This window comes from Gopherus flavomarginatus, chromosome 2, assembly GCF_025201925.1.
Source record: "Gopherus flavomarginatus isolate rGopFla2 chromosome 2, rGopFla2.mat.asm, whole genome shotgun sequence".
Classification (NCBI taxonomy): domain Eukaryota; kingdom Metazoa; phylum Chordata; order Testudines; family Testudinidae; genus Gopherus; species Gopherus flavomarginatus.
This window is the reverse complement of record NC_066618.1, coordinates 189,168,890-189,194,994: the sequence shown is the minus strand read 5'-3', so window position 1 is coordinate 189,194,994 and position 26,105 is coordinate 189,168,890. Positions and strand designations below refer to the sequence as shown.

The window sequence follows — 26,105 nt, the reverse complement described above, 5'->3', positions numbered from 1 at the left end:
GATGTATTGTGAGGATTGAGGAGAACGTTGTAGCTTGTGAAAGACACTCTGCATTGAAGTAGCAATTGTATAAACAGAAGAATCCCATTTTGCATCTGTTATGTTTCTGAAAAAAACTCTCTCTCATTTTGAGAATCTGTTTAGTGAAATTATGGGTTGAACCAACATTGCTGAAAGTTTATACAGACTATGGCCATTTGCAACAAGGAGGAAACAGTACCATAACTATAAAGTGACAGAGTCCAATTCCATACCAAGTGCCACAGGAAACATGTTTTTGAAATTAACACTCCCTGGATGTTCGAGAGGCTGAACAGTTCCAAGCTTTAAGCAATAGAAAGAATTCTCTTGACAGAGAGGATTCAGTCCTTGGGGTCTGAAGTAAGAGTTAAGTGATTGAACTGACTTGTTAGATGTGCTTGTTTCTAGAAAGCCAAACTGTATTAACTGCAAAATGTTAAGAAAATCTTTCAGTTTCCATTAAGATTTTAAACAAAAGGCTTATGTTTAAAACCTCCTTTCTTTGTGCATGTGTTTAGTAAGACAATGGATGTATGTTCCTTTTTCCAGTTCCCATTTCTGTGATGATCTCACATTTTTGTGCTGCAAACACCAATCAAATGCAAACTGAAAGACGACAGACAAGCAATACTAGACGCTGCTAGTTAGCATGAACTTTTCAATGTCTTACAATATTTAAAAAATAAACCCAATCTCGGTCCATTTGAGCAGATAATTTAACATTTTTTCTTTCTGAAGTATTTTCTTTTTAAATATTTGCAGTACTGAAGTCCATTCTCCTCCCCTTAAAGCCCCGTTAGCATTATATAGGCACACCAAAGAGAATGGAAATCTTTAATCACTAATGTTTCTTAAAGCACAGTTTTTTCTCCTCGAAAAAGAAGTTGACCCATCTATGGATTGTTCTCCTGCAGGTCTCCCACCATTTATGTAGTTTGGTGGCCAGTGTTGTAGACCAAGAATGAATAAAAACTGGCAAACCAGTCCAAAGGAAAGATGCAATTCCGGTCACTAAACCATTTTCTTGCAAAAAACTGTACAAATCCAGATACGCCATGAAAAAAAAAATCATTCTTAACTTGAATCAGCTACAGGTTATTAATGTCCTAGAAGCTGCCTTACTGTTTCAAACACAAACGCTGTGAAAACCTGTAAAAGCAAACAAACAAACAAAAAAACAAAAAAAAGAATGCTGCATTAAATCAATTCTTTAAATTATAAACTGAAGCTTGACGACTCACTGAATCATCACATGTGGGGATCAGGATTTCTGGCTATATAAGCAATAGTTATGAAAGTGTCCTGTATCCTCAGCCTATGATTTAGAGAGGTAAATAATTAGATTTTAAATAGTAAGTTTCCTTAATTTTAGTACATAATTCACATATTTGAACCTCTTGCTTTTGCCATCAAGGGTAAAGTAACAAAGCTGAATTTAGCCCAATGTAATTCCACGCCTGAAATCATTTATTGCTATACACCCATTTTGTGTTTCTTACTGTAAACACTGCAAAAGTAGTTCTTCAGTACAGAGAAAGTTTTCTTTATTGTCCTCTATATAGGAGAGATCCGGGCAGCAATTGTTATTTTATTTACAGTAAATGATTAAGCCCTCTTTAGAAAGAGTAAATTCCCATCCACCTTATTATATGAAAACACGCTGTACAACTGCCACTGACTAAGTTGCTGAAAATCAAATGCTGTGTTAAACTCTTTTTTCTCTTCATTCCAAAGAGGTATTACCTGGAGCTCTAAGTAAAGATTCAAAATTTTCAACACATGCTAGCTATCTTTCAGGAGACAGCATTTAGTTACCTTTAAGCCATTTCAATTACTGCCTAGGTGGTGAGTTCCCTGGAGTCCAACTTCATTCATATACACACTATTACAGATATGAACAAAGCTATGCAAACAAGCAACATTTGAATAAGGAAAACATGAATGTCTGATACACAGTTACACAAATACATGTACATGTTACAGTAAGAAAAAAAAATTTGGCAGCAGCAGAGATCTTCCCACAAGCAAGTAAAAAATATTGAACAATGCCAAAACAATCAAACATGCCCACCAAAATCATGCATTCTGGTAACAAAAAAACAAACTCCATCTTTGCAATACACAGTCCCTTTAGAGAGTATTTTTAAAAGTAAAAATAGCAGCAACTGCAGCTCAACAGCTTTTTCTTCCTCTCTTGGCTGGAAGAAACCATATCCTTAAGAAACGCAAATTTCACAACGTACATACCTGGGAATTATGAAAATCTGCCTTGCCAAAAAAATGTTAAGACACCAAACCATTATGGTCTGTAAAACAGAACTGTTTAGTACTTTCTACTTCTAGTACGCCAGTGAAAAACCACTAGCTAACGCTGATCATTATGAAAAAAACACTTATGCCACTCTGATTGGACACAAAGCTCTAGCTGAATTGCGTTGCTAACGTCTTAACACCAGTAAGCTTTATTTGGATATCATCTTTTTCATGAATGAACAATTATTGAGCCTGCACGTAACACAGGGCAGACATCATGCTTGCCGCATCTTAATATATAGTGCTATAAAGAAAAAACAAAAATGCAGCAACTACTGCAATTTAAGTGTTTATCTGGGCTTTAAAAATAAGGTGTCAAGGTAGAAACATGAAAACACATCAACAGGGATCAGTAACTAAGCAAGATCATACAAATCTCACTACTCTCGGAAGACATTCTATATTAATCATTGGTTTGTTTTCTTGGTGGCTACATTTAAACTACCAATAGCTCAATTATTTTTAAGAAAGCAACAATATTTTTCAGGATATTTACACAAGCTTAATGTATAGAAATGCTTCTGTTTTATTAACTGTGTGGGGAAACGCAGCAGAATCTTATTTCCACATAATTCCTTTGAAATTCTGAACCCAAAGAAAGCAAAAATTAGTCCCTAAGCCGCAAGGCCATTTGTACTGTGATCTGTTACGTGACAAAATTAAAATCTAATAAAATGTATTTTTTTAACCTTAAATGTTAACGTATTTAAGCAGACTTCAAGAAAAATCTCTCTTAAACAGTATATTTGGTGTAAGCATGGTTAAACAGTGCCATCTTTTGGCAATTCATAGGACTGCCCAGCTACTCCTTTCAAATTAATACAAAAAATATTAAATGTGTCATGTTAAACATTAATGGCCCAATTCTGCAACTTTTACTCACATGAGTAATCCTAATTAAGTCAATAGGACTACTGGCATGAGTAAATACTTAAAAGACTAAAGATTATACAATTGTATCTTAAGATTTTCATGCATAGGCTGAGTCCACACAAACTTATCTGCAGTTCTCTTACCCTTAATCTACACTGGCAATGGTGAAAGCACCATTGTAAATAGGGCACAGGTCTTTTTACCACATCGTAAGACATTAGTGCTTATGTGGTGGAGGCAGTAGTGTCAAACTAGCAGTGGAAGAACTGCTGAAAAAATTTAGGGTAGATGAGGACTAAAAGAGTTAAGTCAAGAAACTGAAAGGTTTTTCTTAGTATTGCTGTCATTTATGTTTCATTAGCCCCTTGCTGAGACAGCAAGTAAAAGTCAGTAACAGCTTTTCTTAGTGATGTCAACGGAGCTCCACGTAGTGCTCGTGCCAGGATTGGGACCTTAAAGCTGTTTTATGCTTGCTATTAAAACTCTGAGAAGTTTTATTGAAAATTAAATGATATTCGGTTGAGACAGACCAAGTATATACATCCTCTGAGCACAAAGTTTTTGTACTTGTAGTTATTGAAAGTTGATTTCCAGTCCTAAGGAATTCTGTTTGGACAATGTAAAAGTTAAGAATTTTGTTAAAATCAAATACCCAAATATTTAATATAACTGCATAGGATATTAATCAGAAAGATTTTATTATTGCTAAATTACCGTTACTTAAAATTTAAGTAACATTTAGCCAAATTCTCTTCTTCAGAGTTCAGTGGAGCTTCATGGGCATAAAAAAAGAGAATCTGTTCTGTTGTTTGCCTCTTATGGTAAACTGCTCAGACATCTGCTATAACACTCACTAATACACCTAAGCTTACTGATATGCAAGAACTAATGTAACAAGATGCTTTTTTGGACCGATGACAACTACATGTTCAAGCTGGTGTCTCTGCTGCAGCAATAGAGTCATGGGACTTCTACATGGACACCATCCACCACAAACTCAAAGAAATTACGAAAAATATGACTCATTGTACAAAAGACTATGAAGCCAAGATGCTTTGAGTGTAAAAAACAACAAACAGAGGCAAGGAACACAAACATGTAAGCCACCGATCTTTAAGTTACTACCTAGAAATAACGTACCCGAATGCAAAGGCAGAAAATCTGCTTCAAGAATAAAGTAAATTATATTGGCTCTATTTTTTCTAAGTAAAGAACGTGAAGCTAAGTAACATTCCTGCATAAGAGGAGGAGGTATAACAGAAGAAACTTTTCACAAAATGGTTAATTGATTTGCCACAACTCAGTAGGTTGCTAGATTGTCAGTGATTTCAGCTCGGGGGTTATCTTCAACGAAAAATACTTCTGAAAAGACCTTGTGTAAGGTATTTGATATGTGCAACAATTTTAATTAGAAAAAATATACCAATAATTGGAAGGACTTGTCTCTTTCATTTCCCATTTCTATGAGATGCATCCAGTCCATCGCCTCAAGATTGTTCACTACATTATATCCTTTAGTATACTCTTCAGGACTGACTTATTTTCCATATGTCTTACAGTGCCCAGCAAAATGGAGCCCCAGCTTGGCTGTCCTCAATTTGCTACCATTATTTTTATTAATAATAAATAATATTACTCAAGCAATAAGACTTCTGCCACCTCTACTGGAAGATAATTCCACAGAGTAACACAAGTCGAACATTTAATTCTCCTTTTTGTTTACTATTTGTTTACATCCCTATTAGTTGCCATTGGACCAAGTTTAACTCCTCTAATCTTTCTTCACAAGCCAATTACCCCAGCCTCAAATGTTTTTAATGCTAATATTCCACCTTTCATCCATGCTTCTAATGCTTTACAAACAATTAAGCTTCCAAGGAGTGAGATAGGGAAGTATTACCTCCATTTCAGAGGTGGAAAAATGGATGCACAGAGAGGTGAGATGATTTGCTCCAACAAGTCAGTTGCAGAACTGAGTATACAACTTCGAATTCTCTATGTTCTTTTCAAGAACATACTACATACCAGGAGCCAAAACACCTTTTAGGAAAACAATGAAAGTTAACTAGTTGTGGGTGAACACTTTTCACAAAGCGATCGCTCTATGCCTGACCTATCAGTCCTCATCAAAGGAAACCAGCACAATACTTTCAAAAGACAAGCCTGGGAGCTTAAATTTATTACTCTGCTAGACACCAAAGATCACAGACTAAACAGAGACACTAGATTTATGGCTTATTACAACAATCTGTAACCTCCCCACTTTTTGTCCTATGACTGCAGAGGTGTTAACAGGCTACTCTACCTTGAATGGTCCCTTACAACATGATTTTAACTACCTATTCTACACAATCTGTTCCACCTTGCATTTTGCTGTGATGCTGGAAGTTCCTTTCCCACACCTGAAAAGCTCTGTATCACTCAAAAGCTTGTCTCTCTCACCAACAGAAGTTTGTCCAATAAAAGATATTACCTCAGCCACCTTGTCCTTCTAATACATGGCTACAACTACACTGCATAGTTCTGGGTGTCATACACATTGAAATTGGCTAGTTAAAGGAATTAGTGCACATTTAATTTTTACTGTATCAATGTTGTTCAAGTTATGAATGCAAAGGGTGCCACAGAAGAAAAATCAATACTGTATGCTCTCCTGCATAAACACTTTCTGTATTTAGACAGCATTAAGCTCATGGTTAACACACTCAATTTTAAACAGTTTAACCTCAGCATGAAAGACTAAGCACAATACAGAGTTAATTCAGTAGTGTAATTAAATCTAGTCTTAGTCTGTCTTGATACCTAAATCTTAAGACTTCAAATGTGTACTGCATATACAATATAAGAAATGGCACTCGAAAAATCCACCATTACCCACTAGCACAGCGGTCGGGAATCTTCGGCCACGGGCCGATCCAGCCCACTGCTTCATTTCATCTGGCCTTCGGCATGCCTCAGCACCCCATCCCACCCCCCGTTGCAGGGCTGGAGCCTCGAGCGCCAGCTCATCCCACTGCAGGAGGAAGCTAGGGTCAGCTCCAACTCCTGGAAGTGACCAGCATATCCCAGCAGCCCCTAGGTGGAGAGGCCATCAGGGAAGCTCTGAGCGCTGCCCCCGCCGCCCCCAGCGTCAGCTCTGCGGCTCCCATTGGCTGGGAACTGCAGTCAATAGGAGTTGCAGGTGTTACATCTATGGGCGCAGGTAGTGCAAACCATGCAGAGCCCTCTGGCCCCTCCACCTAGGGGCCAGACATGGTGGCCACTTCCAGAAGCAGTGCAGAGCCCGCACCCAAACGCCCCCCCACCCCCAACCCTGAGCCTGCTCCTGCACTCCAAACCCCTTGGTCCAAACCTGGAGCCCCCTTCTGTACCCCAAACCCATCATCCTCAGCCCCATCCCAGAGCCTACACCCCCAGATGGAGCCCTCACCCCCTCCCACACTTTGAACATCTCCTTTCTGGTCCCACCCCAGCGCCTAAGGGAACGAGCCTCTGTGCCTCTTTCCTCCTCCCCTCCCCCGGGGTGCTGTGTGTGGCCCATGACTGATTTTTTCTGTGAGTCAATGACCCTTGATAGAAAAAAAGGTTTCCCACCCTTGCACTAGCAGAACTACACCCAGTAGACAGAGGCAGACGAGATTAATATGGAGAGGCTGCACCAGTGAGGTTACAACATCTTGATGTGAAGCTCAGTCATCCCCTACATCCAGCAACTGAGGGGGAGTGAGCTCTGCTATTTTAACTCCCTCCTCCAAACCTCCTCTACTGGTGACCTCTTCCCCCACGAATAACTTCACTTTCTGCCTCTGCTCCTCAGACCTTCCCTAGGCAGCAAGAGCATTGTCAAGTTGACATGCTTGGTGACCGTTTAGCCTGCTACACAGGGCTACAAATAGCTTAAGTGAAATTGGCCACAGGTCTTATTAATTTCAGTCTGCTTCTGCTTTGTTAAAGTAGAAGCAGACAATAGCACAAGCACTGGAGATGTATGCCAACTCAGGAAGACAATACTTTTACACTGACTTTTAGGTCCAGTCAACTTGCAAATTTATATTTCTATCTGAATACAGCTTACCTTCCACAGTTAATAAGTAACATCTAAAATAATTATAACTGAAAGAAGTTAGTTCAAAAATATTTGCCTAGATTTCTACTTTGTTTTCTTTTTGCATTTGATAGCATTGTGTAAAGAAAGTTTCAAGCTTTCCCCTGTATAGTCAGTTTCTACCTAACGGAAAAGATCCTTTTAACTACAGGGGACCATAAAACTCTTATAAAGAACGTAAAAGAATATTGTAAAGTATTCAGGACACATCACAGTGACTGTCCCAAATCAGATTTTTTTTTTTTAAGTTAGAAGATTTAAAAAAAAATGACAGGGTCCCTTTATCTTTGCAACGAGAAAGACTAAAACCTCTATTTAAAAAAAATTGGAAGCTTAAGTTCTGTACAAACTAACAAACAGTTTAATATCTCTACATTCAGAGCGGGCAAATGGATTTTTCAACCCCCAACAAAGAACACAAACAGAATAATGCCAGCCCATAAACAAGCAGCAGCATTTCAAAAGTCAATTAGGAAATCAGTATGGCAAGCAACTATAATATGCAAGCTTTTGCCCTTAAAGTCTGACCAATGAAGCTCAAGGTCCAAAATTCCTAATAAAATCAACAGCCAAGTGATCTGTCTTCAATTAAACTGCAAGCCAAAGAAGATCACTTCTCTATACACCCATGTATTTTTACCAATCAACAGCAAATCAGTTTTGGCTGGATTACGTCAAAGCCTATTTATAGTCATCCAAGACAAAGTTGCTGTTTAGTTTCCCTCTCTAAGCAGATTTCAGTGCCAGAGCTTTGACATGCAAAACAAACGTTAGTGTCTTCCACTTAAAGTGGAAGCTTCCACTTCAACTGTAACATTTAATAATAGCTTCAAATGGTAGCATATAAATGCTAAAAAGATTCACAGATGTGTGTTTTCCACAGAGGCATATCACTAGGTAAGCCTCCAAACAAACATGGACTGTATTTGATGAGACAACTGTAGTCCCTAATCACCATTTGACAAGTTGTCCAGTCATTCACTAACCACAATATTTATGCTACTTACCACCAGTATCTGAAATGAGCACTGAATTTGGGGTACTAGGAGGGAGTTGGATGAAGCATCCTTAACATTCCAGCTATGTAAGTTACAATGGGTAAGAGAGAGAGAGAGAGAGAGAGAGAGACACAGACAGACAGACCGACCAACCGACCCACACACAGCTTTGGTGTTAAAAAAACCTCAGTGAAATGAATACATTTCACATCTCTTTGGAGCAAATGCTGTTCCTATCTCTGCAGCAGTGGAAGGTTATCACAGCAGAACAAGTGGGTTTCTATTTCTATTGTGCTTTCAAAATGGGCTCTCCAGCATTGCTTTCTAGCAGGGACTTATGGAAGGACTGCAAATCCACTGGTCATTCCATAACATGGGGGGGCAGATACAAGTAGCACAGGAGTTTATTCCTGGAATAGCAGACTCAAAATGGCTCAGTTGCCACTTGAGTTCCTTCCCCTCCAGCTACAGAGTGGCTTAGTGCTCTAAGTTTGCACTAGGGCCTTGGACAGTATGCACCTCTCTACTCTTTCAAACAGTCTTCTACAAATTCAAAAATACAACATTGTATCAGTTCTTGTTCTCTTCACATTATAGTTATGTTCCTGAAAAATGCGATTTTAAGCGAAACAATGTTAAGCGAATCCAATTTCCCCCATAAGAATTAATGTAAATGGGGGGGGGGAGGATTAAGTTCCAGGGAAATTTTTTCATCAGACAAAAAACTATATATTATATAGATGTACACACATTATATGTTTTAAACAAAATTTAATACTGTTCACAGCTATGACGACTGTGAAGCTTGGTTGAGGTGGTGAAGTTAGAGGGTGGAATATTTCCCAGGGAATGCCTTGCTGCTAAATGATGAACTAGCACTCGGCTGAGCCCTTAAGGGTTAACACGTTGTTAATGTAGCCTCTCATCAAGGCAGCACAAACAAGAGGAAGGGGATACAGCATAGCAGACAGAGACCTTGTGTGTGTCTGAGAGAGAGAGAAATGCACACTGCCCCTTTAAGTAAGCTGACCCACTCTTAAGTGCACTGTCTTTATAAGTGGATCAGGAAGTTGAGACAGCAGCTGCTGCCCCAAGCTCGCTCTCTCTGTGTCCCCTCCCTGCTCTATATGGAGAAGGGGTAAGCGGGGTGCAGGAGCAGGGGGGAGGGGGACACCCTGACATTAGCCCCTCCCTTCCCCCTCCCCCACAGCAAGCAGGAGTCTCTGGGAGCAGCTCCAAGGTAGAGGGCAGGAGCAGTACATGGTAGTGGGGGGAGGGACAGCTGAACAGCCGATTGCTAGCCTGCTGGGCGGCTGAAGCACAAGGAACTTAGGGGAGCGGGAGCTGATAGTGGGGCTGCCGGTCCACCCTGGTTCCAAGCCCCCACCAACTACCTGCAATGGACTGCTCTTTCTGCAAGCAGCGGACAAAGCAGGTGGCTGCCAAACAACGTTATAAGAGAGCATTGTGCAACTTTAAACAAACATGTTCTCTAATTGATCAGCAACGTAACAACGAAACAACGTTGACCGGGACGACTTTAAGTGAGGAGTTACTGTATACAGATTTTTTTATTTAAAGGAAAACTACCTGCTGAAAGGCAAGATAAGCCCAACAGTCCCAGAGAAAGTGGATTTGTTCAAGACCTAACTTCAGTATTTATTCCTCACAAGCTAAGCAGCATCAGGACTAGTCAGTTCTTGGATGGGATCTCTCCAAGGAAAACCCAAAAAGATGAGGGAAATGGTGCTGGTAATTCAGTAGGTGATAGTATTCTTTCGGAATCAGTACTAAACCAAAGCTCCAATATGGGTGTATGGCAGTTCTCAAACTGCGGGTCACAATTTGATGGGGCCCAGTGCCGAAGTTGAAGCCCCAAGGGCTTTGGTCCTGGGCAGTGAGGCTCAAGCTTTAGCTTCAGTCATGGGCAGTGGGGCTCAGGTTACAGGCCCCATGCCAGGAGCTGAAGCCCTTGGAGTCCCCTCCCCCTCCCCCTCGCTGGCCGGGATGGCCATGCTTGGGCAGGCTCAGGTCCCACCTGCTGGGGTTGTGCAGTAATTTTTGTTGTCAGACAGGGATTGTGGTGCAATGAAGTTTGAGAACCCCTGGTGTATGGAACTGACTGGAGTGAATCACAAAACCATGATCCTGACCATCTAACTCAAGAACCTACGCTACTTTCTGCAATAAAAAAAATCTACCCAAAATACTGAGACAGTTATTTCCTCTATCTAAACACCACTTCCCTTTGCAATATTCAGATATCGGTTCTTTCACTCATGTCCTAAGTAACTGTGTACTGCCAAACAGCTGTTAATTTCCACCACACCAGGTAGAAATTGCTGAAATGCAGCTACAAGTTTAAATATTTTACGACTATAGACACTACTAAAATAGTTAAAACATTTCACACACACACACACACACACACACACACACACACACCTATTTAAAAGCTTTTTAAAAACTTCAAATCCTTTCATAATTAAAAAGACCTGCAGAGTTAGTTATAAAAGAAATATGTCCACAGCCCAAACAAACCAAACATTAACATATTTTCCACCTAAATCAGTAAAAATCAAGTGGGGAAGGATTTCTAAATGGAGGAACTACGTTTATTACTGTCAATTTAAATTAAGCACAAATTAATTTTGCACAAATACATTTTTTAATTGATCATCCAGAAACTCAAACATTAAAAATATAGATTGTTACCATTCTGAAACCAAACATGAAAACATTTAAAATTTTCAACTAATCCAATTTCAAGTGATTTAAAACCTGACCCTACTAAATTGTGCAGCCAAGGTGATCACGTCATACACAGTTGATACTGTACAATAGCGTGTGTGTGTGCGCGCCCGTATTAGTTATCCAATACTGCCACCTGTTGGCTGCCAGAGATACAGTACATATCCCTTAATAATCAATTCAAAACCAGAAGGGACCTCCAGATCATCTAGTCTGATCTCCTCTATATCACAGGTCACCAACGCCATCCAGAATCCACATACTACACCCAACAACCAACTGCAATGTGATTAAAAACTCTACTTTGTAAAATAAGATTTTGATTTTTTAATTACAAATTGCCAGTACTTAAACTAGGGTTACATGAAATATCAATTTTGAAAAGTATATTTTTAAATATTACCATATTTAAATTATATTATGTGGCACTACTGTACAAACACAAAGACACGTGGCTAGTGAGGAATCAAAGATATGAATTCCACAAGTATGGACTAGTCAGAAATGAAGGAATTAGGCAAGAACCAGGACAACAACAGAGGCCATGCCAGGAACCCACAACCTCTTCAAGAAAGTCTCTGACTCTTGAGACAGCAGACACACACAGTTTAGGAGGAGTCTATCTTCAGAAACTGGGGAATCTTTACACAAGGTGTGTGGCTTTTTATTGTTTTGTGTACGGATTGGGTTGGCTTTGCAGGGGCTGACTGAATACGTTTCCAGATTTATATGAATACTCATTGTTGCATAGTCGTGGAGAATTATCGTGGAGACACACACACACACACACTATTAAATTGAGTTGTTGGGTGGCAAGATAATGTCACTTTTACTTGCTCCTAAAAAAGTTACTGCATCACACACTTTGCCAGGTTTTGTAAATATTTGGGAACTAGACAGACAATTATCCACTAACGTTTGCTTTATGCGCTTCATGATAAGAGCACAGAACTGATGCGTGGGTTGCATCTATAGATTCAGTACAGCTCAAAAAGGCCAACTGTTTAAAACTCTTGATCATCTCCTGCACCTGTTACCTTGATAACAAGCCCCTAAAACAATCATTGTACTACCATGCACAAAAGTACCTACTCCTTCCAACACTCATCTGGTACACAACTGATCACTAACTACCCAGGTTAGCCAGGTTCCAGAGTAAAGTGTAATCATCTCTTTCTTCACAGTAGAGCTCTCCTCCCCTCCTGTCACTGCAATTGCAGGGCCAGTTCCCCAAAGAGTTAATAAAAAGAGTCCTTCCTGATTCAAAAGTTCTACAGCTACTGCTGCTCACCGCAGGTCTCAAGAACTCCATTCCATTAATCTGTAACTGCATATTAAACATCGAGTGGCATCTTGTGAACTTCATCTTTAAATAGCAAATGGAACTGTTACCATATTATAGCACAAATTCCAGGAACACTCCTTTATTTCTCTTGGATCCCTTAAAACATTTGGTGATCGAGTTTCAGGCTCTCCAAGTGAAAACAATCTGAGAAAATCCAGGCCTTCATTTTGAGGATATGCCTGCGCAATGACCTGGGAGTTATGAGAACTGGCCTGTTTTCCCACAGGCTTTTCAAAATCACTCCCAAACCACTGCTTAAGAGTGTCATGCTGAGAACTGTGAGACAGGCCCAACTGCAATCCCAACTGACTAGCATGCTCTGCATGGATAAGAGTAGACCACTACCCAGAAGAGGACAGCTATCATAGACATTTCACCTCGGCAGATCATACTGGTGCAGTCCCACAGGTTCAATTACCAATGGCCTAACCTTCTACTGCATGCACAACTTTCAGATGAGGAAGCAAGGTGCTTAGAATATGGATTGACCTTTGAACTATGTGTCACTTAAAAGCCATTATACGGTAATCTGAGAATGCCAGTACTGCCAGAATGTAGTGTGGTGCACAAGCATTAGAGTATGGATCAGACTGACTGAGTTCAGCTACTAAAAAAAGAATTAACTCCAACCAGGTGTGCATGCCTGGATTTACAAACATTACCCAACTATCAGTGAGGATAATATGCTTGTGAGATTTTTCAGTCCCTCAGGCCTGCTTCCAAAGTCTGAGAAACTTCAACTATGAAAATAATATAGAACAGAGAAAGATATAGGTCCAGTTAAGGTAGGCTTCAAAAAGGCAGTTGTTAAGCACCAGGCAGACTCACCCATGTCCAGAATCACTTAAAGCAAGGGAATACATTCTCCTAATTTACAGAAGCAACAATTTTTTTGTCATATAATAAAAAAAACTAGGGATAGGAATATAGAGAGTAGCTATGATAAAAATCCAAAGCTTGTCTAGTTCCCATTGTAAATAAGAATATGTCCCATCTTGAGAATGAGCAAATGATGAATTCTGCCCTGAAGGTAAGAAGCAGGACTGCCTGTAGCTAAAAGCTCACTTTGCCCGCTAGGATCAAAAACTTGGTGGTGAGGAGGCTGCAGCAGAACAAATCGTCTGAGAAGGCTGTTGCCTCCTACATTACTGCAAACAAAAGGGTGGAGGGCCATCAAATATATGCATATGTCATTCTAAAGAGGCTTCTCTCTCTTCCTCTTCATAACCTTTTTTCCTCGTGATTTTTTTTTGGAGATGAGGGATGGCAGAAATTAAGATTACCTGCTTCTGTCGTACAAAAGCAAAAACTGAGGGTGGAGTGAGGGTGCTCAGATTTCACTTCCTGGAAGACACTTTTATTCCATCACCTCTGCAATTCCATTAAGTGGAATCATTAACACAAGGCTGTCTAGAACTTTCCTCCAGGATTGCAGAAAATGTCTCTAACAGTAGGGCCGAAGGGTGGTATATACTATAATTGGACAGTTGTAGAAAACTGAGTCTCTTCCTCAAATTTGCTGACATTCAGTCATACACAAGTTTAATGCAAATTCTATCAATCACTGTAGAAAAAGGCGCAGAACTAATCAGTTTGCGAATTCAACTTGAAAACTAGCTCTACAAATAATTACCTAAAAAGCAAGGTAATACATTCTCCTAATTTACAGAAGCAACAATTTTTTTGTCATATAATAAAAAAAAACTAGGGATAGGAATATAGACAGTAGCTATGATAAAAATCCAAAGCTATCTATGCACTAGTTCTCAGGGAGGTATTAAGTGTTAGAGAAGTTTTAAACAATGCCTTTAAGCCCTGGCTTCCCAAAATAGTCCCACAAGTTACATCTTCATGGCTTTATGACAAATGCATCTTGGTATTTCAAACTTCTTAAAAAAATTCACTTCGGGCCTGAAACATTTCAGGCAAAAAAGGAATTTCTACCACTTCATTTTTAAAATGTTTACCACTCAGTCTACCAATATCCCAAGCATAAACAACCAGGATTTACATTTCCATTACAAAGTGCAAATACAGTTATTCCCCAATGGCATCAGAAACAGAGACTTGATAACCAACAGCAAAATGAGATGAGGGCACAAAATCTTGTTCCTTTGAAATCTCCATCTGACTATTTCACAGGAAACCGAGCAGAGAAATGAGAAATGACCTATATTATTTAAGTTCCATTTGTTCTGTACTGGAAAGCAATCCTATGGTACGCTCCCTATTAGCAAAGGCATCAAATGCACTGTGGTGATATTCCCCACTGTAGGTTCACATACCTTCACCTTCCCTTGAAGTCGGGTTGCTAGGGATGACCACAAAAGAATAAAATCTTTTACAATTAAAGCCATCTGGAGCAGCTATCTTTCAAATATGTATTGGCAACCTTGACTCAATTTCATGCCCCCTCACATAACCAGAGCCTGCATGTCTAATAAATGAACTGTATTGTAACCAGAGGTATTTTTGAGCCACTCAGTCATGGGGCCCACTAAGATCCCAATGCAAATACTTAGGACTTCCCCACAAAGCTATTTTTTTTTTTTTTACCCTGACTCAGGGATATATGTAAAAGTCAAATGTTCTCTTGCAAAGTTGTCAATTTTATTACCATACTGTGTGCCAAAAATAACCTCTGACCTCCAGATAGCTAAACATTGTCCATGATGAAACTACAAAGGTATTCCAATATGTCACTCTCAATGGGTTTTGCCATTTAAAAGATTACAATGAATTCTATGGCAATTTTTTATTTTGCTGATTTCATGATTTCACATATAATCCAAGAATCAACTGAGAGTTTTTAAAGCTCAATTGCACCACTTCATTCTTCTGCAGCAATTCAGCAGCAGGCCCTTCGCTCTCAGAAACTGAGGGACCCGCTGCCAAATTACCAGACATGCTGCCACTTTCCACTGGCCACCCCCAAGCACCTGCTTCCTTCACTGGTGCCTGGAGCCAGCCTTGACAACAGGACAGGTGATATATTCCACAATTCAGTACAGCATATTATTGCATCTTGAGAATACAGACTGACCCACATTAAATGTGTGTCTGACCCACATTAAAGCTCAAGGAAACTGGAAGCAAGGTATTTATTGTAGCAGGTCCTCTACTCAGCAATTTGCTCATAAGAAATACATTTGAGCCCTCAGGCAGGCAGAACAATTCCATCTTGCGACAACTTTTGAGGTTTTGACATTTGTTCTTAACTACACACACACACCCTTTTAAACATTTCCATGAAATGAAGTTGTCTCATAATGACTGTTTTCACATCTCTTGCTCTTTCGCTGGTCAGAAATGACCAGAGAGTCTACCCTGGACCCCAGAAACCTTCCCAACTGCCACAAAACCGCATATTTTGATAAAAATACATTTTGCCAAAAATGTTTTAAATGTGGCCATTTTTAGAGCACATTTAAAAATATTTTTGTCCAGATCTGCCTCTATGAGTAGGGCCTGGAATCGGCTGGCCCCAATTTCCAATGGCTAGTTAGAGCTTGGTGCTACATGAAGCATATATTGTTTGTGAGATATATTCTTTAATCCAATCCATACAACGTACACTAGAAAATATAACAATGGACACCTCTTACTGCCCAATATCTCTCTCCAAAACTGTACACACTTTCGTTGGAGTGCAGATCTTGACAACAAATGAACAACCCAGGCTCTGTCTGAGCTAAATCACATTGATTAGATGGGAAACACTGTACAGCCTATGTAAGCAAGATTTAACTTAGTTTTGCAAAAAAAAAAAGTCTCAATCTACAAAGGGTAGGGAAAACATTAGTATCTTCCTAACGAGAACTATGTTTGAATAGTCTTCGCTAAGTCACTAACAGTTTCAAAGCTGAGTGTAGGCAGAGCCTAAAGCAGAGTGGGGAGAGTTCATGCATCATTTAACATCCGTTAAGATATGCTCCTACTCTATTCTACATAGGTTTTTATATCACACATTACTATAGTATCTGAGCACCTAACCTTAGCATAACTGCTTTAAAGTATCCAGATATATGCTGAAGCAATCACCTGGGGAACTGTTTATGAAAATTTAACTCATTAGCTATTATTTTGCATTATGTCCTTCATTCTGAACTTCTGTTAAGAGCTATTGCTTTAATTTCAATATGTTACAGATATTTTCAGTTTTCTTAAGTGATTCTTTCAGTACTGTATTAGGCATGTTGTACTGCTTGTTTGTGGCAAAGGAGAGGAGAGAAAACAGATGAGAACTTTAAAAACAGTCCTGTTCAGAAAGGAAGCAAGAGTAGGTAGGGTCTTATATCCCTTGGAAACCAGAGGATCCTGCCCCAATCCCTACATATCACAACAGTTACCCCTCCAGAAATAAAGAGCTTGACATGGTGCCCATCAAAGACAGTCAACTCTGCTCCAAAGTCTAACAGACAAGTTGTTAAGTGACAAAAGACATTCCCTCCAGGTCACTCCTCACCCATGTGTTCCAATGACAGTACATTTCCTTATGTTTAGGCCAATGGTTAGGTTCTGCTTAACAAAAATAATAAAAACAAAACAAACAAACAAAAACACCACAACCTTACTCTACCAGAAGCCACTGGAAGTAAAACAAACCCACATGTTATCATAGAATTTGCTGTTATTTGTTAGATCTATAAGCCAACCATAACTGTTCTGAAGCCATTCACCTTCTGAACTACCATTTTGTTTGGTCAGAGAAAAAAGTTTCTCTCTCTCTTTTCTTCCCATCAATGATCACCATTTTTTCCCAGGAACAGGACTCTCCTTTTGGGTCCTATCAATGCCATAGTGTCCCAATTGCCGCTGAGCACACCAAAACTTTGTTTGGCCAATTAAATCTCAGTTGCATTAAAAATAATATGCAGTCTGCAGGTCTCCTATAACTCAACAGGCAGTTAATGTTTTTTAGTGTTTTTACTGTAAAATCCATCCTCAAAAAGCAGGTTTAAAAGTTCAGGTTAAAATCTGTCATATAAAATCTCATTTTTATAGACAGACAGACTACAGAAAATGAATTTGTTTGTAGTTATATAAGAAAAACACAGAATTTTACTGACATAAGATTTGGTTCAGGTTTTAACTAAAGTAGAGATTTAAAAATCCCCAAGACAGAGATTTAAAAATTAACTACTGGATCTGTCCCAAAATCTATTTTAACTTAAATTCAGTAACTTTTAGCAGGACTCATTACTTACAAACAGCAATCTGACGTAACAGATCAGAACTGTCTCAAAAGATGCAGGGGACTGGACTAGACGACCTCTTCTGGTCCCCTGCTGTCCTACAATTCTATTAGGCCCACAAATATGGCTCACATCACTAAATGGACTTCCAAATACAGTTTACTAAAGCCAAACAAGCCAGCTAACATGCTGAGATTAAAGAGGGTGTAGTAAAATCTAATTTAAAAAGAGTAGACTGGTTCAATCTAAATATTTAAACAAATCAGCAAAAAACCTGAAAGTAGCTTGACTGAGATCATTACCTGTAATTTTGTATCCATAAGAAGCCAACTGTCCAGCCATATATTCTCCATCTGAATTATTATGAGAACATCCCCACGTGCGTATCCAGATTTTTTGTGCACCGGGAATAATGCTGTTGAGTGAACAGAACAGAAAAGCAAGTTAGAGATAAAAACAAAATAAAACATGAAGTCATTTCAGGCACTCAGGAACAAAAGGTTTTAGTCCCTATACATTAGAATGTTAAGTGACTCATATATGTAAACCCTCCACCCAGCCTCAGTGAGGTGGAAAGGGAAGAAAAGATTCAGTATTTTAACTCGGGGGGAGGGGGAAAGCAGGGAAGGTAAGAAAGAAATGATCGCTTCAAAACAGAGAGGGTATATGGAAAGAAAAGACTATACTCTGTAGTTATATGGACTCAAAAACCTTTTAAAAAAAAGTTGAAATCTCTATCTTTAAAAACAAACCCAATGTTCATACATAGTACCAGACTGACAGGACTAAAAATAAGTCATCTATCCATGAAATAGGTACAGCGAAATTTCAAGCTTTGCATGCTGCCTCACCTTTGTGCCTTCAGCTCACTCCACAAAGGCCACTTATCAGACATCACTACTAATCCAGACCAGATACTGACCAGTGATGCAGGGATGAAAAGCTCTGTATCCAAAGCTTTCTGAGCTACAAAAGTATTATTGTGGCAGATTTGTACCACTGTAGTAGACGACATGCCAGCTTATTTGAAGATCTATAATTTGGCTAAAAAAGGTTGCTCCAGAGTAAAACCTCTGGCAGAGGTACAGCCATGATACAAAAGAGCCCACTAGAAGACTAGAACAGAAATCTCAAACCTTGGCTTACACTATCAATTTACATCGGTATAACTATAGTAGACCATCAGAATTACAAACTGACCAGTTAACCACACACTTCATTTGGAACCAGAAGCATGCAATCAGAAAGCAGAGACAAAAAAATAAAAAAGCAAATACAGTTCAGTACTGTGTTAAACAAAAACTACTAAAAGAATAAAGGCAAAGTTTTAAAAAAAGTTATTGGGTAAGGAAACTGTTTCTGTGCTGGTTTCATTTAAATTAAGATGGTTAAAAGCAGCAGTTTTCTTTTGCATAGTAAAGTTTCAGAGCTGTATTAAGTCAATGTTCAGTTTTAAATTTTTGAAAGAACCATTATAAAGTTCTGTTCAGAGCTATGAACATTTCAGAGTTACAAACAACCGCCATTCCGAAGGTGTTCGTAACTCCGAGGCAATACTGTATATCGTTCAGGAGAGGAGGCTTCTCCCATCAACATAGTTAGCACCTCTAGGGGAAGCTCTCCCATAGGTAGTGTCTCCCGCAGCTGCACCACTGCAGCACTGTAAACGTAGACAAGTCCTAAGAGACACTGAGGGCTTGTCTACATCAGAAAGTTGCAGCGCTGGTGAGGGAGTTACAGCGCTGCAACTTAGGAGGTGTACACATCTGCAGGGCACCACCAGCGCTGCAACTCCCTGTTTGCAGCGCTGGCCGTACTCCCGTTTTGTCTCGGGTGTAGAGGATCCAGCGCTGGTGATCCAGCGCTGGTAATCAAGTATAGTCACTTACCAGCGCTTTTCTTGACCTCCGTGGAATAAGCAGGTATCCCAGCATACCTGAGGAAGCCTCTGGTAATCAAGCTGGTCTCCTTCCCCGGCTTGCTCTCGCGTTCCCCGAACCCCGAGCAAGCAGGTCTCCGTCCCTGAGGTTTGCTGGGTGGTTCCGGGAAGGCGAGAGCAAACCGGGGAAGGAGACCAGCTTCGCCGCGGTTTGCTCTCGCGTTCCGCGAACCCCGAGCAAGCAGGTCTCCTTCCCTGAGGTTTGCTGGGTGGTTCCGGGAAGGCGAGAGCAAACCGGGGAAGGAGACCAGCTTCGCCGCGGTTTGCTCTCGCGTTCCGCGAACCACCCTGCAAACCGCAGGGAAGGAGACCTGCTTGTTCGGGGAACGCGAGAGCAAACCGCGGCGAAGCTGGTCTCCTTCCCCGGTTTGCTCTCGCGTTCGCCGAACCCCCGAGCAAGCAGGTCTCCTTCCCTGCGGTTTGCAGGGTGGTTCGGAGAACGCGAGAGCAAACCGCGGCGAAGCTGGTCTCCTTCCCCGGTTTGCTCTCGCGTTCCCCGAACCCCCGAGCAAGCAGGTCTTCCCTGCGGTTTGCAGGGGGGTTCGGGGAACGCGAGAGCAAACCGCGGCGAAGCTGGTCTCCTTCCCCGGTTTGTTCTCGCCTTCCCCAAAACCCCTTGAAGCCGCCCAACAGCGCTGCAGTGTGGCCACATCTAACACCACTTGCAGCGCTGGTTGCTGTAAGTGTGGCCACTCTGCAGCGCTGGCCCTATACAGCTGTACCAACCAGCGCTGCAAAATTTTAGATGTAGACATGGCCTGAGTAGTCAAGAATGACTAATGGATAAGAATCATGCCTGTAATCTGTAGGGCCTCGTCTATACTAAAGTTTTGTCAGCAAAAAGTTATGCAATTTGAATTAAAACCACTGTTGCATGTCCACACTATGCTCCTTGTGTCGGTAGAGTGCATCCACACTAGCAGGTCTTGCATCGATACAGAGAGCAGTGCACCATGGTAGCTTTCCTACTGTGCAGCTAGCTGCAGGATGCTTTGGAAAGAGTTTGCAATGCCTCATGGGGCAGCTGCAGTGTCACATGATGCAGGTTTCTCAATCCCATCATTCCATGGGCATCCTAGCAGATTGTCAGCCACTTTTCAACTCAAGTAGGGGGGAGGGAGAGGAGATTAGTGGCAGGGGGGGGCGGGAAGAGGGAGACAGCAGGCTGACCCCTTCCCCCTGCCTCAGGATTGGTTGGACACCCCACACACACACCAGCCCCCGGATCTGCTCCGCACAGCAGTCCCTCCTGGCAGAAGCAGCCCACTCTGCCTGCCTGCCTATGGTTCCCGATTCCCTCTGAGTTCTCCCACAGCCTCCTCAGCTGCCAGGAGCAGCATTCCGAGCAGCTCTGTGAGCGCTCCATGCTGATAAATGTTAAAGCAGCACATCAATCTGCCCCCCATACTCCCCACAGCAAAAGTCTGCCTACCACTGTGTTCCTAGTGCAAGGGAGAACAGGAGCATTCCATGTTAATGATTTGCTCTTTGTTCCCAGAACAGAGCAGCATGCTCAGCTGTCAGATACTTCCGGGACCTTTGAAAAGGGAGGGGCATATGCCTGCAGGACAGCAGAAATCAAAACAGTGAGCAAAGCAGTCAGGGCAGGCATTGTGGGACACTGGTAGAAGTCAGTTATGTCAGTAAAACAAACAGCACCGTCTACACTGACACCTTATAGCATTAACTTTGCTGCAAAAAGCTTTATGCCTCTCGTCAAGGTAGTTTTATTTTGCCAGCAAAACAGCAGAGTTTTGCAGTCAAAAGTAACTTTGTAGTGTGTATACCTCCAGTGTTTTGTAGGCAAAAAGCAGCTCTTCCTGACAAAACTTTATAGTGTACACAAGGCCTAGGATTAAAGCAAACACACACGTGTAGTCCTTAAACATCCCTGGCTAGATCCCAGACAAAGCTCCAAAAAGGTAATCCTTTGTAGGGACATAAATTACCAGAGTAAAAACCACTGAAAACCAGAGAGTAATGGTGAGTGGCCAACAGAGAGAGAACTACTAAATAGGAATAGCTGAAGATCCTTGATACAGCAACAAATACACTGATTCCATCATATCAAGAACATACTATCTATCTTTGAACGGGCCTAACTCTACAGACTTAATGATTAAAAAAATGTTATTATGCTTATGAAATTCATCAGATCTCTAGCAGACTGTAAAGCAGGGGTCAGCAACCTTTCAGAAGTGGTGTGGCGAGTCTTCATTTATTCACTCTAATTTAAGGTTTCGCGTGTCAGTAACACATTTTAACCTTTTTTAGAAGGTCTCTTTCTAGAAGTCTATAATATATAACTAAACTATTGTTGTATGTAAAGTAAATGAGGTTTCAAAATGTTGAAGCTAAATTTAATTTTAAATAAAGCTTCAACATTTAAAATGCAGAGCCCCCCGGACCGGTGGCCAGGACCCAGGCACTGTGAGTGCCACTGAAAATCAGCTCACGTGCCGCCTTCGGCACCTGTGCCATAGGTTGCCTACCCCTGCTGTAAAGCATAAAGCCAAAATGGTGTTTCCTGTGAATTCAAGGATTACATAATTAAAAACTGGAAATGGATTGTTTTCTTGTTTACTTAGTACATTTGATAGCACTTTGCATATGTTCCGTTTCTATCATTTGTGTTGGCTTCAAAAGGTAGCAACAGGGAAAAGAAAAAAATAAAATTATGTATAACCACAAAAATTGGCAGTGGGTCTAGGGGGTAGATTTAATATCTTGAAGTCTTTTTAGAGCTTTCTAAAAACGTACATTCAAGTTCAAACTTACTTTGAAGGGATACTTTAATGCAAAGATCCACTTCTTCTCTTTTTATTCTTGGAAGAAGATACATAGATGCATCAGCTTTCCAACATTTTTTCTACAGAATATCAGTTTTATGTTATCTGATGCTGATACTCTTCCATGCCATTTAACAGTCAGTTATTTCTATTACTGAATAGGTAATCTGAAAGACTCAACAGTAAACTGTCACCACTTTTAACATTTTAAATTCTACTTCCACACCCCTAAACCCCACAAAGACCCTAGAATCCAAGAGCTAGATTTTCAAGAGCTCAGCTCCCATTTAGGCACCCTAAATGAAAAGTCCAAATTGTCAAAACTTCTCAGTATCCAGTAATTGTCTCTGAAAATAATACAAAGGTCTGGGCAATTTTGTGAATCCGGTCACTTCATTCAGGCATTTCAGTGGGAGCTGCTGAGTTTTTTTAGCAATTAGGCCACAGTAATGAATACTGAGTATTTTTGAAAGTCGGGCCCCAAATTATCAGTGTGCTTAACAAAAGCAGCAAAGTTTTAATTACAACCAAATCTGAAAACAACTTAAAAGCTATGTCACAGTCCATTTTAGTTTTAAAAACTGTTAGTGTGTACATACTAGGGGTTTGGTTGTTTTTTTTTTTTGAAAGAGCTTACCTATCGCTTGGTGGATCATCATCCGCCTGAACATTTTTTTGTGAATTGCGTTTTCGCACTTTAGGAACAACATTCTTTCGTGCAAACTGTCGGTCATGTGGTTTCACATCTTGTGCTGACACAATATCCTCAATATCTTCAAGCAGTGAATCACAAGCAGCAGGCATCTTCAAGAACAGAAATATTTAAATACAAAAATCAGATTCTATTGTCAGATATTAGTGTTGACCATGTGCACTCTACGAAGAAAAGTCTGCTAATGTTTCTAGATAAACATGCAATAGTGAAAGATACATATGAACTCACTGTGCACCTCAAAATCCACTACTCTGTAAGACCATATACAAGCTAATGACCTGTTCCTGCAAACTCTTGCTTAATGAAATAATTCCAATTAAGTCAAAGGAACTATTCTCAGGTGAGATAGAATTTGAAGAATGAGACTAAGTTAACACAATAAGACGCACGAGGTATCTGAAAGTAGAATCAGGAAAATACTAGGAAAAATAACCTACTGTTGTAGCACTAGGGAAATAACCTATTATAAACAAAATGAAACTTAGTTATTTCGGACAGCAGAAAAAGTAGATGATGACGTTTACATTTTTCTTCTTCCACGTATATCTAAGTTTGAAATGCCAAACTGAGGAGTTTATCATGCATATCAAAACAAACAATTTCCCAAAATTAACTCAAATAGATTTACTGCATGAGTTTACAACTGTAAAGATACACATGTAAAGAAAACAAAATTATCTTGTTTAAAGTACTTACCATGAACAACAAATAAATAATCTATCAGTACCACAACATCATCTCTTATGAACACCAGTCTCAAGAAAGTGAAAACTCAGCCTTGAGTTCTGCAAACACTTAGACAAATACACAGTTCCACTGGCTTCACTAGATTATTCACATATGTAAATATAGCACGTGAAAGCTTTTTCAGGATCAAGGTCTCAGTCATGATCTAGTTATACAAGGCCTCAAGCTGAAGTAAGTTTGGCTTGAACTGTTTCAAACATACATACCAATATTCAGCTATCATTTTAAAAAAAACTGATGTAACTAGTAATGTAATCGCTTAATGTCATTTAATCTACTGTGTTAGCATAAACTGTAAGCAAACTTTATACTGTTCCTTGGAAAAATAAGTCTCATTTAATGGAAAAAACAAATAATCCTGAACTGGCATTTATGAACCTTTACAGATAAATATGTTTTATCATCTACTAGGATAAAATTTAAGCTTCGTTTGTTTGTTTGTTAATGTAAGAGTCCAAAAGAAAAATACTAAGTACTACTGTATGTTTAAACATAAGGTATCCATCCAGATCAAACTTCTAGAGAAACCCAAAGAAAAAGATGGAGTGGCATTCTTAACCCATGTTTATGATAGCACAGGAGGAGAAAGAAAACACGACCCTGCTCACAACCAACATCAGCCTCAACTTGAAGTATCTTGGAATTTTTGTATTTAAACATTTAACTGTTACACAAACTGATGCCATTCTATAGAACAGTTTTACACCGGCACTGAATTTGGCTTAGGCCATGGCTACACTGGCACTTTACAGCGCTGCAACTTTCACGCTCAGGGGTGTGAAAAAACACCCCCCTGAGCGCTGCAAGATACAGCGCTGTAAAGCCTCAGTGTAATCAGTGCTGCAGCACTGGGAGCACGGCTCCCAGCGCTGCTAGCTACACCCGTAAGGGATGTGGTTTACGTGCAGCGCTGGGAGAGCTCTCTCCCAGCGCTGGCGCTCCAACTACACTCACGCTTCAAAGCGCTGCCGCGGCAGGGCTTTGAAATTTCAAGTGTAGCCATACCCTTAGAATCTTTAACTTTGAAGCTTCAGAACAATCTTCATTCTCCCTTTCTCTGCCCACCCACCCCATACACATTGAGGATTATTCTTGACAAGTAAAATGTGGAAGCAGTCTTCCAGCACAGTCATTACAGCCCTTTGCTGAATGAGACCAGTTCCACAGTGGCATTCTCCAGTAACGACCAAAATTATGCTAGTCAGATAATCCACATTTAGCAGGAAAGTACTCCACATCAATCGCAGCATTCCCGTGGTGCTCTCCCATCCTGACAAGCCAGGGAGCAAAAGAACAAGAGGAAAAGACAAACTCTTACTTCTTAAATTGCAGCAGACTGTTGAGGAACACCAATAGGTTATGGGTAGGGCCCTACCAAATTCACGGTCCATTGTGGTTGTGATAAATAAAGTGGGGGGATAGCTCCCTTTGATGAACAACCAGCCAGCCAGCTAGCTGTAAAACTTGGTAGCTGTTCTCTGCTTGCTTTACCTGTAAAGGGTTAACAAGCCCACAGGTAAAAGAAAAGGAGTGGGCACCTGACCAAAAGATCCAATGGGAAGGCTAGAACTGTTAAAAATGGGAAAGAAACTTTCCCTCTGTCATTGTTGTTCTCTGGGCTGCAGGGACACAGAGCAGCAATGCTATAAGCAGAAATGCTATGTAAGGTTTGAATCAGGTATGAAAAAGTATTTTCCATACCTGGAAGAAACGATTCGGATAGGGAACGTTTAGTTAGGTGCTATCAGGTTTATTTCTTATTTTGGCTTGTGAATCTCCTCTATGTTAACCCCAGATGTTTTGTTTGCCTGTAACCTTTAAGCTGAACCCCACGAAGACTATTTTGGGTGCTTAATTTTTGTAATTGATTCTTTTAAGGTCTAGCAAAAAGTCTAAGTTTGAGATGTATTTTTTTCCTTTTTGTTTTTAATAAAATGTACCTTTTTTAAGAACAGGATTGGATTTTTAGTGTCCTAAGAGGTTTGTGCGTGTTGTTTGATTAGCTGGTAGCCACAGCTAATTTCCTTTGTTTTCTTTCTCAGCTCTTCCGGGGAGGAGAGGGGGGTGTGAAAGGGCTTGAGGGTACCCCAGAGGGAGGAATTCCCAAGTGTTCCTTCCTGGGTTCAAAGGGGAGAGGGGTTGCATTTGGGTGATAGCAGCGCTTTCCAAGTCAAAGTCAGAGAAAAGCTGTAACCGTGAGAGTGTAATATTGGAGTGGCCAGTATTAGTTTTTAAAATCCTTGTGGGCCCTCACTTTCTGCACTCGGAGTGACAGACTGGGGATTCAGGCTTGACAGTGGTCAATTTCAAGGTC

The 26,105-nt window shown here is 40.4% G+C and overlaps 1 protein-coding gene across 2 annotated transcripts in view; it reads right to left on the bottom strand.

Moving 5' to 3' along the window:
* The window catches only part of CDKAL1 (CDK5 regulatory subunit associated protein 1 like 1), a 640,704-nt gene that overhangs the window by 604,394 nt on the left and 10,205 nt on the right, over positions 1-26,105 (bottom strand). For both annotated transcript variants that reach the window (XR_007772820.1, XM_050942303.1), the window contains exons 3-4: positions 22,967-23,133; positions 17,904-18,016 (exon numbers count right to left, since the gene is read on the bottom strand). Coding sequence is in view for 1 of the 2 variants with exons in the window: in XM_050942303.1 (XP_050798260.1) it covers positions 17,904-18,016; positions 22,967-23,133 (280 nt within the window). In the remaining variant the exon portion in view is untranslated. The remainder of the gene's footprint in view (positions 1-17,903; positions 18,017-22,966; positions 23,134-26,105) is intronic.